Source organism: Polyodon spathula, chromosome 2 (genome assembly GCF_017654505.1).
Source record: "Polyodon spathula isolate WHYD16114869_AA chromosome 2, ASM1765450v1, whole genome shotgun sequence".
Taxonomy (NCBI): Eukaryota; Metazoa; Chordata; class Actinopteri; order Acipenseriformes; family Polyodontidae; genus Polyodon; species Polyodon spathula.
Window position 1 is genome coordinate 11,746,337 of NC_054535.1, and position 13,431 is coordinate 11,759,767.

The 13,431-nt window shown below is 38.0% G+C and overlaps 1 protein-coding gene across 1 annotated transcript in view; it reads right to left on the minus strand.

Annotated features, from left to right (window-relative positions):
* LOC121330153 (janus kinase and microtubule-interacting protein 1-like) overlaps positions 1–13,431 on the minus strand; it is a 104,536-nt gene that overhangs the window by 15,406 nt on the left and 75,699 nt on the right. The window contains exons 4-7 of the mRNA XM_041276464.1: positions 8,711–8,920; positions 7,825–7,944; positions 6,373–6,519; positions 5,565–5,711 (exon numbers count right to left, since the gene is read on the minus strand). Of these exons, the coding sequence (XP_041132398.1) occupies positions 5,565–5,711; positions 6,373–6,519; positions 7,825–7,944; positions 8,711–8,920 (624 nt within the window). The remainder of the gene's footprint in view (positions 1–5,564; positions 5,712–6,372; positions 6,520–7,824; positions 7,945–8,710; positions 8,921–13,431) is intronic.

Here is a 13,431-nt window from a genome sequence, read left to right on the forward strand (position 1 = left end):
AAAAAAAAAAAAAATCCAAGTAAAGGTAAGCCACATTTATTAGGAACTCCTGTTTTTAAATTGTAGATCGTGATCTTGACAATTAAGTCGATCCCTGTGTGTGTAATTGTTAACAAGGTGTTTGCCGTTTAGTTATAAGACTGCAGAAAGTTTTATATATAACTGTGTGAAGATTGCTTGCTGTCTTTAGATTCCTCTGAATCGGAAGGGAAAGTTTGCAGCAAAGTTTTATTTATTTATTTATTATTTTTTATTAAGCGTAGAGTAACTGTTTATGCATGAGGGCTGACATGGAGGAGAAGAGCGTTTCTCATAACAGATGAGAGAGTGTATGCGGGAGCTGCTTCATTGTCATCAAACTCTCACCGACCGACGACGGTCCCATTGCAGAAGTAAAACAAGGCTCAATTGAATTATTTTATGCGCTTACTACACCTTAACTGTTAGAACCTTCATAACTTGTTGTTGTGACAAGCTCATGTTGCAGAAAGCACATATGTTACTGTTTGAATGTACATGGATATATGTCTAAAATTTGAAAATTTCGAAAGTTAGCCTAATTGAAAACCTGTTTGTTTTACTGGAATGGGTCACCTTTTTGCATGTGTTGACTGCTTGTCTACTTATCTTTTAGCTGAGGGCCCTGATCACACAGTGAAAGGAAAGGACATACAGCAGGACTACTGAAAGATATCCACTAAGCAATTATAAGAGAAGAAACATAAAAAAGAATGATGAACAGCCTGTTGTGATACGGATTCAAAAGATGGACTGACAGCAGTTCTGCAGGCGGGTCGAGCGAAATACTGGCAGGGGTATTCTAGCTGAGTAAAAAGATGAGACGTCTCTTTAACACTGCATATGCATGTGCAAAGAAAGACAAGCCTATCGCTGATTATGAGCTTGTTCAGAAAAAGACCTTTCATTAGAAAAAATGACAGACACTAGCAATGAGCCTCATTTAGTGTGTTGTAACTTTGATAGTGCTGCAGTAATGATGAGGGTTAGATCAGGAGTGAATACTCAGCTTCGAAGTAAAATGCCTTGAATCATACCAATTCACTGTATTAATCACAAACTGGAGCTTGCTATATTAGATTCAGTGAAGGAGTTCAGTTACCTTGCAGAATATGAGAAAAGTATGAAAGACTTATTCAAATTATACTACTTTGCTCCAAAGAGAAGATGACTGCTTAGTGAAGTATGTGAAACTTTAAATGCAGATGTGGCAAGGTATGGTGACATTAAGTCAGTTAGATGGGGTTCATCAAAATGAAGAGCTGTAACTGCACTCAAAACCCATCTGGTTTCTACAATTCTTCACTTGAAACACTCGAGCAGCAGCAGAAATACAGATGAAACTGCAAAAGCAAGGAAACTTCTGTAGACAATGAAATCAACTAGGTTTGTACAATTCCTGCATGAAATGCAAGACTTCTTGACCCTGGTTACAAACTTGTCTGTTACAAAGTTTCAAAGGCACAGTTACTTCTTGTCTGATATTATGGTGGATCTAGAGCTCCTCAAAGAAACACTGCTTGATCTGGCAGAGAATGGTGGTGTAAACATGAACTCTTTTAATGCAAGTTGCAACAGGGAAACTAAGATGTACACTGATGCTAACGGCAACTCCATTAAATTATCAGTCGCTTTTTCCTCAGAAAATCTCAACTGTGATCTTCACAAATTTGTGAGGTGCACCGTAACATCCCTCATTGAAATATTTTATTATTTTGCAATCCTCCTGTTTCAAATTTTCAAGTCTTCAACTTAAAAAAGAAGTGGCCATATGAAGTAGAGTCTCCGAGGCAGTAGGGAAAGGAGGAGTTTAGCGGCTTGTACGATCATGTTAATGATGTGTTGCCTGTTGGAGTTAATGACAGGTCACTTCAAAAAGAGCGGAAGATCATGAAAAGGCATCTAAAACATCACAGATTCTCCAGCTCAACAGATATACAGTGGGTTGCTGAAAGAGAATCCTGACAGCATGTCAGGTAAAGAGTTGGTTAAGATTCTTCTTACTATTAGCTCAAGTACAGCAGTGTGTGAACAGGCTTTTTCAGGTTTGAACCTCATAGTTACACGTTTGAGAGTGAGCTTGATAGAAGAAAACAATTATAGCATTCTTAAAATCTACTGTGATGGCCCAAGTCTTCAGGACTTTAACCCAGATCCTTCTATTGAGCATTGGATCTTTTCAGCCCAAGGGAAGTAGACACCTACAAGGGCACACTGCATCCACCCAAACAAAGTCTGTGTCAGAAGAGATTTATACTGACTTTGTTTCTAATGACAGTATTGACAGTGATGATGAATTTAAAGGATTTGAATAGAAAGACACCTCTTTAACAATGCCTTTCAGTACTTTACACAAACGTGTAAAACTAATATATATATATATATATATATATATATATATATATATATATATATACACATATTCTATGTATTTTCCTAACATATCTACAAAAAGTAAAATGCTGGAGATTGTCTTGTTTGTTTTACAGAAATTTGGGGCGATTTGATTTTGTACTTGTAAAAACTCAGTGGCATTTAGTAATGCTCTAATCCTTTTTAAGAGGCTTATCCAGGCTTACCATTTTATTTTCACTTGATTTATAATTTAAGGTGCACTTTATTTTATTTAATTTATTTTAGGGCAAAATGTTTCACATGACAAATACTTGATTGTTGAATGTTGAAACATATGCAAGAACTATCTGGCAAAGAAGGCAAGTGAAGGACATGCAATCTAATGACCTGGCCTGCCCAGTCTCCAGACCTCAATCCCATAGAACTTGTATGGGACGAACTGGACAGCAGAGTCAAAGCAAAGCTACCCACAAGTGCCCTACATCTCTGGGAATTCCTGCAGAAGAGCTAGGAGGACACGTCGGGTGATTTCCTGCTGAAACTTGTTAACCAAATGCCTTGTGTTTGTGAGGCTGCTATTAAGGCAAAGGGTAGCTATTTTGAGGAATCCAAGATTTAGAGACAATTTTCAATTTTCTTGAACATTGCTTTGATACTTATGTTTTGTTTGGTATATTATAACATGTGTTTTCATTTTCAAGCATTTGCAGAAATGTATACGACCTAAAACATTGTCAATTATGAAAAAAAAACTAGTTTCCACCAAGTGTATTCAAACTTTTGACTGTTACTGTGTGTGTGTGTGTGTGTGTGTATGTGTATACAGAGAGAGAGAGAGAGAGAGAGAGAGATGTCTATCAAGCTAAAAAAAAATATATGTACTGGTATATGACAATGAAATATTTTACTCTTAGGTGTGTGCGATCGAACAAGACATGATGAACAATTCATTATAAATGCTTGCTATAACATAATTACATAAACTATCTTATGTGCTTGGACTGTTTTGTCTATTTCTTTTCTGAACCTTTTACCACCTTACAATTGGTGCGTTAAATGGAAATGTTTATTTAATGAAAAATGTGGGCTACCAAAACTTGTGTTGGGCTACCGTAGTTTACCAGTTAATGAAAAACAAAAAAAACTGAAATGTCTTGGTTAGATAAATACTCAACCCCCTGAGTCAATACTTGGTAGAACCATTTTTGGCAGCAATTACAGATTGCGTCTTTTGGGGTAAGTCTCTACCAGGTTTGCACATCTGGATCGTGCAATATTTGCCCATTCTTCTTGGCAAAATTGTTCAAGCTCTGTCAAGTTGGATGGGGATCGTTGGTGGACAGAAATCTTCAAGTCTGGGCTTTGACTGGGCCTCTTAAGGACATTCACTTTCTTGCACTCCGGTGTTGCTTTGGCTGTGTGCTTGGGGTCATTGTCCTGCTGAAAGGTGAATCTCCATCACAGTCTTAGGTCTTTTGTAGACTGAAGCAGGTTTTCCTCAAGGATTTGCCTGTATGTAGCTCCATCCATTTTGTCCTCTACCCTGACAAGCTTCCCAGTCCCTGCCGATGAAAAAAATCCCCATAGCATGATGCTGCCACCACCATGCTTCAAAGTAGGGATGGTGTTACCTGGGTGATGTGCTGTGTTTGATCTGCGCCAGACATAACGCTTTACATTTAGGCCAAATAGTTCAATTTATGTTTAATTGGACCACAATGTTTTGCCACCTTTTCAGTGTCTCCCACGTGCCTTTTTGCAAATTCAAAGCAGGATTTTACATGGGCTTTTTTCAGAAATGGCTTCCTTTTGCCACTGTTCCATACAGGCCAGATTTGTGGAGTACATCAGCTACTGTTGACACATTGACAGTTTCTCCCATCTCAGCCATGGAATGCTGTAGATCTTTCAGAGTTGTCATTGGTCGATTGGTGGCTTCTCTGACCAATGCCCTTCTTACCATGGCTGCGCAGATTCTGGGTGGTGCCGTACACCTTCCACTTCTTAATGATCGACTTGACTGTGTTCCAAGGGATAGTGAATGCCTTCAAAATCTTTTTATACCCCTCCCCTGATATGTGCCTTTCCACAACTTTATCCCAAAGTTGTTTTGAAAGCTCCTTGGTCTTCATGGTAGTTTCTTTGCTTTGAATGCACTACCCAACTGTGGGACCTTACCGAGACAGGTGTATTTAATCTGAAATCACGTGAACCACTTTTATTGCACACAGATGGACTCCATTTAACTTATTGTGTGAATTTTGAAGGCAATTGGTTGACACTGAGCTTATTTATGAGTTAAATAGCAAAGGGGGTGAATACTTATCTAATGAAGACTTCTGAGGTTTTTTATTTTTAATTGCTTAGTTTCCCCCCACCATTTATTCACACATTGAAAGTGTTGAGTAGGTTGTATAAATCAAAGGGGAAAAAAAAATCAATTTAAATGTATCTAGATTTCAGGTTCTAACACAGCAAACTGTGAAAACATCTATCTAAGGGGAGGGGGGGGGGGTTAATACTTCTGAGAGAGAGAGAGAGAGAGAGAGAGAGAGAGAGAGAGAGAGAGATGTCTATCAAGCTAAAAAAAAATATATGTACTGGTATATGACAATGAAATATTTTACTCTTAGGTGTGTGCGATCGAACAAGACATGATGAACAATTCATTATAAATGCTTGCTAGCTTTTCTTATATTAGAATGTGTTGCATTTATATATACTTTGCATTCATAAATCATCTCTTCAGTTAAAAACATTTATATGGGTTGATGCACTTAAGTTCACACTCGCTGTGAGAAAGAGTTGGCAGCATCATCAGTGCTGATTAAGGGAAGAGAATTGCAACGACATTATTATTATTATTTAAATAAATAAAGATACTGTAGGTAGAGGTTACTAAGAAAGTAATACACAAATGTAGGGAAAGAGGGAGATGTCTCTCAGAAAAAAAATAACCAAATTTTAGACATCAATGACTTTTAATTATTAAGGTGGTAGCAATTTTTAATTGAAAGGAGAGGAAACACTTTGCAAACTCCAAACCTCTCCAGTGTATCCTAAAAACAACTTGCAACCCTACTGGGGGTTTATAACATGCAACAAACATGCTGTGTATAAATGGAAAACAAATGCTCGTTAACGTTCCAGCCGTGGGACGTGAAACTCGTTTTTTCAAGCAATAGGCTTACCATGGATAAGTCGTCTATCACATTCTGCTGCTCTATGACCTGCAGCTTGAGAAATTCCACTTCCTGCTCCTCGTGGGTCTGGTTCAGATCGTTGAGAGAGCTCGGTCTCCTCAGAGCAGTCTGAGTCTGCGTGTGACATTTTTCTTTCTGCAAAATAAGGGAGAGAATTGGTGGGGGGAAAAAAAAAAATCTTTAAAATAGTGAAATAGCAAAACAACCCCAGTACAGATTTAAATGCTGCTGTTACAGTATTCTACCTTTCACTGGTATGCTATTGTGAGCTGAATAGATACAATACAGAGTCCCAAAACTGTATATATGAAATGGAAAATGAATATTGGTGTACTGCTGGACAATCCAGCGGGTGGATTCCAAGCTATATGTGGCTCATTGAGTGCCACAATATGAAGGTAAAGGCTGGACATTTGATTTTGGATGAAAATAAATGTCTGTTTAACGTGCACAAAAATACCGACATGGTGTGCACTCCAGTTAAATGTTTTGTTGAATTTATTAATTTTGTTTTGACTTCTCTCGCTGGAGCTAAATGGTTATTGATATCGGCATAATTTTTTTAATAAAAGAAAGAAAACACACTAAGAGGAATGAAGTTTCAGTAGAGTTTGCCGGGTTGAAAACAGGATTGGAGGGGGTTTCAGAAAAGGCCCTGAACAAGGTACTAAACCCCCATCCCCTCAACAGACCAGTATGTGCGTTGACAGCTTCAATTACACCAACAGAAAAAAAAACGCACAAACGAAACAAACAAAAACAACCTTCAATGTGTCCACAATCCATTGTCACTCACCATTTGGGCATGCTCCCGTGACAGATTCTTTAACTTCTCCTCCATGCGCTGTAGAGACTGCAGAAGGTCTTCATTCTTCTTGGACAGCCTCCTGCTCTTTTCAAACAGCGGCTTCATCTGACTCTCCGTCTCTCGAACCCGCTTCAGCTAAAACAAACAAAAAAAGGCTTTGAAATAACAGCCGATTTAAAAGGTAAGAAATGTGCTTCATTCACTATGCTGTTCTATACAAAGTACTCAGAGCAGGACACCGAAATTCAGTATACAGCTGCAGGGCACCAATGAAGTTCACAATTTATTTCTTTATCCCAAATAAGTCAGTTTTCCCATGTGTTGCTATGTGGGAATCAGTAAGAAAGTCTTGGTTGGCATAGATTTAGAGCCTCATTTTAACAGTACTTTAGTTACATTATTAACCAAGTTTTACTTAGTCCTTCATTGTTTGTTTGTATGATAAGATGCAACTCAAATAGAACCACAGAGTTGAGTTAGAAACTAAGGGGTTCGGGTAAATGTATGGGGCGACAAACATCCATTTCAATGGAATTTCGATCCATGTCAAATCTGAGCACAGGCATTCCAAATTGCCATTAGGAAATACAAAATAATTTTAAAATGTAGAAAAAAAAATGTGTTTAACAAAATATTTATGCAGCCAGAGTAAATCAGACTTCTAGTTAATTCTGATGCACAACTCTGAATTTATGAATGAAACCACCAGTGTGTAGCATATAATACATATTTGCATATTTAGCATTCAGCGTCCAGGCTCTCCGGACAGACTTCAAATCAATGGCATTACAGATTTCATGACAATGTCTAGATGCTCTATCTCTTCCTCTCGCTGATAGGTCACATTATCTAAATGTAACCGTTGACCCCGTCAACATGAATGAGGCTAGATGACCTCAACCCATGCAGAAATTCTCCCGGTTCAATGCAAAGTGTAATCTGCACATATGTTTCCAACTGTAATATTAAACAGATGGTTTTAAATAAACCCCACTAAATGTTTATACAATGATACAGATGGTTTGTTACTTATGGCAGCAGGGATAGCATGACAAATGTGATATTAAAATGGAGTTTACATGCATAAGGGAACTGTATGAGCTCAATGAAAGAGCATTACAAACATATACTCTGAAAATAAAATACCATAAACATAAATAGATCATTAGTTGTTGAACAAGTTATAATTATCTATGTTTATTTCATTCATTTTCATTCATTGTTTCCAATTGTGCCAAGAAAATCTCCACTATTACACCACTATCGATCTTCATTCCCCACTGGAGATAAAATTCCAATTAAGAGAGATTTGTATTTTCTTCTTATTTACCAAGGATTGTTCATTACAGGTTTACCACTGCCCCTGAGATTGTGTTCTATTTAAATACCATAAATGTATCCTCCCCTCATTGTTAACTAGCCACCAATGAGTTCCCTTACCAGCTCGTTCCTTTCATCAGCCAGCAGTGTATTCCTGTCCTCCAGTTTACGAATCACTGCATTCAGCTCTGCGATTTTCAACTGAAACCTCCGCAGATCTCTGTCATCCAGCTGCTGTTCCTGAAAAGAAAAGCACTCAATATCACAAGTTGTCATTAGTGCATTGCCTATCTAGTTTATCTATCTTTATTTGTACATCTTTTTTGACAGCAATGACTTGTTTGCGGCTGTAAGCCTCCATCTATGTGTACCGAAGTCAACAAAAACCTCAAAACAACATCAAAAAAACAAAGTTAAATATTACCCCTCATTCTTTTCATCAGGAGTTGATATACTGCATACATTCAGTAATCTATCAGGGTCTCCTTCTTGAGGCTTTTACTATCTCATTCCCTGAAAATCTACAACAGCAACATCATCCATATAGCCTGAGACCACCTAGTATAGTGTACAAACCACAACCACAGTGACCTTTGTTATATAGTGACCCACTGAACCACAGAACCGGGAATAAGGCAACACTGTTCCAAGTGTCAGTCTCTTAAAGTATGGCTTGCAGCTACCCCATTCTAACTTGAGAGCACTGCATTATTAAGGTTATTATCTATAGGGGCACAGAAGAGAGCTGGCGAAACGTTGTGAATAGCAGCTTTACTTTGTCACATCAACAGCTTTACCACACACTTTCAGGTGGTGCTGAATCCATCTGGACAGTCTGCTCAAACCCTTCTTAGAAGCAATTACTGCAACGCACCCAAGGGCCCTTTACAGTTCAGTGATGAAGACACTGTACGTTCTCATAGCTTTACTTTATTTTAAAAGCTGTAGCTACTCTCATCCGAGGCTTCAATGTTGCAGAAGCTCACCATGGTGCCACGCATCTCACCTGGCTCAGTATAAAGTCTGCGGAGTCTCCCAGCAACGGAGGAAGCTCTCGCTTGGGGCTGCCATGACGTCGCTCAGCCTCCTTCACCTGCAACAGCTGCTCATCCAGAGCCTCCTTCTGCAGAAGCAGCTTCTGAGAGTAGCCGGCCTGGACACCAAGCTCCTTCTCCAGGGCCAGAATCATCCTTTCCTTGCTTTTGATCTCATCCATCTACAGAAATACAAGGGACAGAAAACGCTATGAAGCACAAAGATTCTGAATCATGACTGGAGGGAACACCAAGCACATGCTCCACTGGACAACAGCACTTTATTGACAAAGCAAGAGCTTCCTATAATAATTTATTTCTAAATTCCATAAGGTAAAGTTGCAGCTTTCAGGTGATTTAACTGCCCCTGTGTGTATTTCTGTGTTGTATATTGCGTGTAGTCTGTTAATGTTGAACAGTCATTGGTACACGGGATGTAATATGGGGTATGCGCATGAGTGTTTAAACTGTATATTTGTATTTAGGCACGAGGATTGCACAGCACTTCACGTGCAGGTAAAATGTAATATGCGAGCACGGGGAAATTGCACTTTATTAATTCACGTGCAGTTGTACCGCGACTCCAATTGAATGACTGATTATCAAATCGAGTCTCGGTACAGCTGCATAAAAGCAGCATGTTTTCACTCACTCGGGGTTGTGTGTTCGGTGAGTGGAGTACGGGATTGGAGACGGAGGTAATAATAATAGTAATAGTTAAAGTAAGAAGTTCTCACCGTGTTTGTCTTTGTAGTCCGTTTTGTTTGTCTCTATTTTGGCGAAAGTGCCGTGTCCTGTGTTTTGTTTGTCTTACAACCTTTTATTTTCTGTCTGTTCATTTATTAAATGCTGAGCGCAAGCAAGTGCTCAGCTTCACCAAAACTCCACCTCTCTGTGTATTTTGTGTTGGTTCCTGTTTCTGGTCTGACGTCACCCACTGCAGCCATCTTTGTGACAGCCCCATACCACACAGTATATACATTTCAGTTTCTATGGTTTTCTGACTGAAACCATCAGTAATGTCTAAAGCATTTTTATTTAATTTAAACCCATTACAATACAAAACATTAGGGCTGGAGAGGTTGGCTTTACAATATTAACCCTTTAAGGACCGTGACCTGGTAAACAAAAAACAAACTTTGTTTCTTTGACTTACTGTGCCACCATTATTAGCAGTACAGATTGTAAACACATATCACTAGATAGGGGAGGGATTGAATTTCACTTTCTTTGTGTGATGTCACTGAGATGGCATTTTGTTTTTAAAGAGCAGCGTCAGTTTATAACAGTGCACCGAAAGAAAAAACATCAAAACTTGTTTCGAGCTAATAAAAAAATGGAAAAACCCTGTAAATCCAATGTATTTGACTTACAGAACATGTAGAACATGTATTCTCCTGTGTGCTTTCATATATACATGGGTGAAAGTGGCCAATGATCCTTTTAACTGAAACTCCTGGGGCAAAACCCTGGCCCAGGGGGTCCGCATAGGCCCCTCAAAACTCTGGGGTTGTACACACTCTCAAATGCATTCTGACCCATTTTAGACCACTTTCAGAAGCAAATCTGAACTCTACTTTTATAGAAAAAGAAATTCAGAGATTACTTACAACTTGTCATTTTATCAGATGGATCAACCTTTCTCAGTAAGGCAGTTCCAAATACTTGCCATGTCAAAAGCACTGGTTTACTATATGAAAAAAAGACTTCATTCTGAAGCCTTTATTTTCTTTGCCGAATACAACAATGAAGGACCCAGTCAAGAGTTGTTTCTTGTTTTATACCAATAAAATGGTCTTATTCCTCCAAGAAATTGTGTCTTTGCCTTTGCGCTTGCTTCTAAATATGGTCCATTGAGTTAGAGGGCAAAGTTTGCACATAATAAAATATCTTAAAACAATAATCCAACTGCTGCTAGTGCAACCACGTCATTTCTTGCTAGCGTTAAAATATTTATATTTTTTCCTTTAAATATTCTTTACACTTCGAATCGGGTATATTATTTTATAGCTTTAACAAGGGCTGACAATTGCGCAGAATTTAAAACACTTGTACAAATTGAGCTGTCCACGAATGAAATTTGAATACCTGCGAAAACATTTAACAGGTTTTCCACGATAAAAAAATGGGATTCTTTCAGATTTGTATTGCGTTTTACCACTCTGTTCAGATGATCCAAGTGGTCTCTCAATCACAGAAAAATAAACCTTTTATAAAGGATCTCTACTGCAGCCCAGATAGGCCACAGGTGCTGGCCAAGCGAGGCAATTACTAATTAATAAGCAAGCTCTGTTTCCCATAACAGCAGCACCTGTAGCCTATCATTCAATTAACTCATCAAACTCATGGCAGGCTGATTCCAAGCCAGCCATGGATCATTCCAGCTGTCCCCTGCTGTGTGGACCGGCTTGGTTTCAGCCTGCCACGGGCGCCTCCTGCTGGTTGTTCTGTGAACTGGCTCACAATATGTATACATTTATTTTTACAACATCTATAAAATATCAAGAAATGAGTGGATATAAGCAGATACTGTTTCATGAACTAAATTTATCAGGTAAGTTTTTATTCTCCTTATTACTTCTAATAATGGAATGGAGAACTATTTTATTTATAAATATTTTGAGAAAATAAAAAAATCGAGAGTAGCGTCCATTGTTGATTATAAAAGACCCTGAGAATACATTTTTATTATGGAATTGCAATCACTCAGCTGAAACAATGTTTTGCAATCTGCCCAAAGATTAATAATTTTCAACAAGACTTTCAGGGAGTACTGTAAGGTCCCTCAGGTCATAGAATATCAAAGTATGTTTTTATACATGTATCTTGAAGCAGAACACATAATAAAATAATATTTACTAAAGTATTTCATAATGTTCTCCAGAATATTCTGGAAAAAAGGACACCACTTCCAAAATATTTTTTTAGTATGACAGAAATATAGCCAGACAAAAAACAAAAACAAAAAAACACACACCACAACCACAACTAAAGACCTCTGTGTATATGCTGTATGACATTGATAAAGTGAAAAAGTAAAGTCATTTCTGAAATGAATGCATTATTAATGTAATTGGATGCATCTGTGGATCTTGTTCTATCACTATTTTCTTCCTGTTCATTTTTCCCCATTTGTCTTGACATTTGGTCTGGTTTCTGTACAGATGATTTGTACACCACCTTCACTTTTTTTTTCTCTCCCTCTTAAATATTAAATTTTCCTTGCAAACAAATTTAAACAAAACAAATTAACAAAAAAAAAAAAAATCAGTAAAGAAAAACACAGCCCCATATATTTTGATTTAGTTGAATAACATGATAAAGCATCAAAACACTTTAATATGCCTTGACCTGCCTCGGAACCATATTCTGCTATCGAGACACATTAACTGGCAAAAGCCAGCAGATACACAAGCAAGGACTGCCAAACATACAGTCCCCCAATCCATTGTACTGCTTGATACACAGTACACAGCATGTCTACAGAGCTCATACAATGCTGCAGCTCTGATAGCCAGTAGTACTGTACAGGTCACTGCACTCTCACCAGAGTTCCCATCCAAGCTGGGAAAATGTACAGCGGCAAAAACAGAAAACAGTAAACAGGGAATAACCGGTAGACTAAGCATACTGCTCCAACAGTGGCAGTCCCAGATATTGTAGTTACAGAACAGGCTCAGTATTTGCCAGCAATTGGTAGGTACTGTGAACAAAGAATTTCCCAGCACATGGATTTTTATTTGATCACCTCCCCTCCCTTATTTTTTAGTTAGCTTACCTCAAATCCTCAGCTGAATTAGTATGTCCAATACAGCAAGTTTTTTTTTTCTTTCCTTTAATTCTTCTCTTTATAATTTTTCTTTTTTTTTTCCAGTTAATGGTGTTCTTAGGTTTTTATTTCAATGATCAGTTATTGTGAATATTTCCCTCCCTGCCCCAAATGTCTTTTTATCTTTAATATTCTCAGATGGGTCTTCTTATAACAGCAACCGCTATTACAAATGAATTACCAAATAATGACCAAGTTCACAGTGTCAGTCCTGTCTGCATCTGCAGTGATGAGATGCAGCCGAGTGCGACAAGCTGAATGTACTTTTTAAATAAAATAACAGAAATACAATAGAGCCATGCATGCATGCACAATGCATTCCATTGGCACTGCTGTGCTAATTAAATCTCAATCACGCTTTTAAATTGTATCACAGGACCCGAGGATGCATGTCAAACGTATTCATGGCCGATAAGATGATCCCTTAGGCCTTTACGCTTCTTCAATTTTTCACCCCCAAAATCAGTGTGAAAAAAATTATACATGAGCTGTCCTACATCATCCATACAAAAATGTCTGTCACTTTCAGCTGAAAAGAACCATGTTTTTTTTGTTTTTTTAACTAACATACCCCGAGTTTAAATCCTAAAGCAATGCTTCCCAATATTACACCATAAACCATTACATTTTTCCATGATCCGAGACTATCTGTGTCTTACTTTGATTACACTCTGAAAACATGTTAAAAAAAACAAAACAAAACAAACACATGACAACTTGCTCTGGTAACCATAGAAACAGATCCCTGTACTGGCTTTGGGGGGAAAAGAAAAAGCCCTATTATATCCAAGAATATAAAAAAAAGAGAGGATACCAATTTTCTGCTGGAAGGAATGTCTTTCACAGAACTCCAGACTGGAAGCC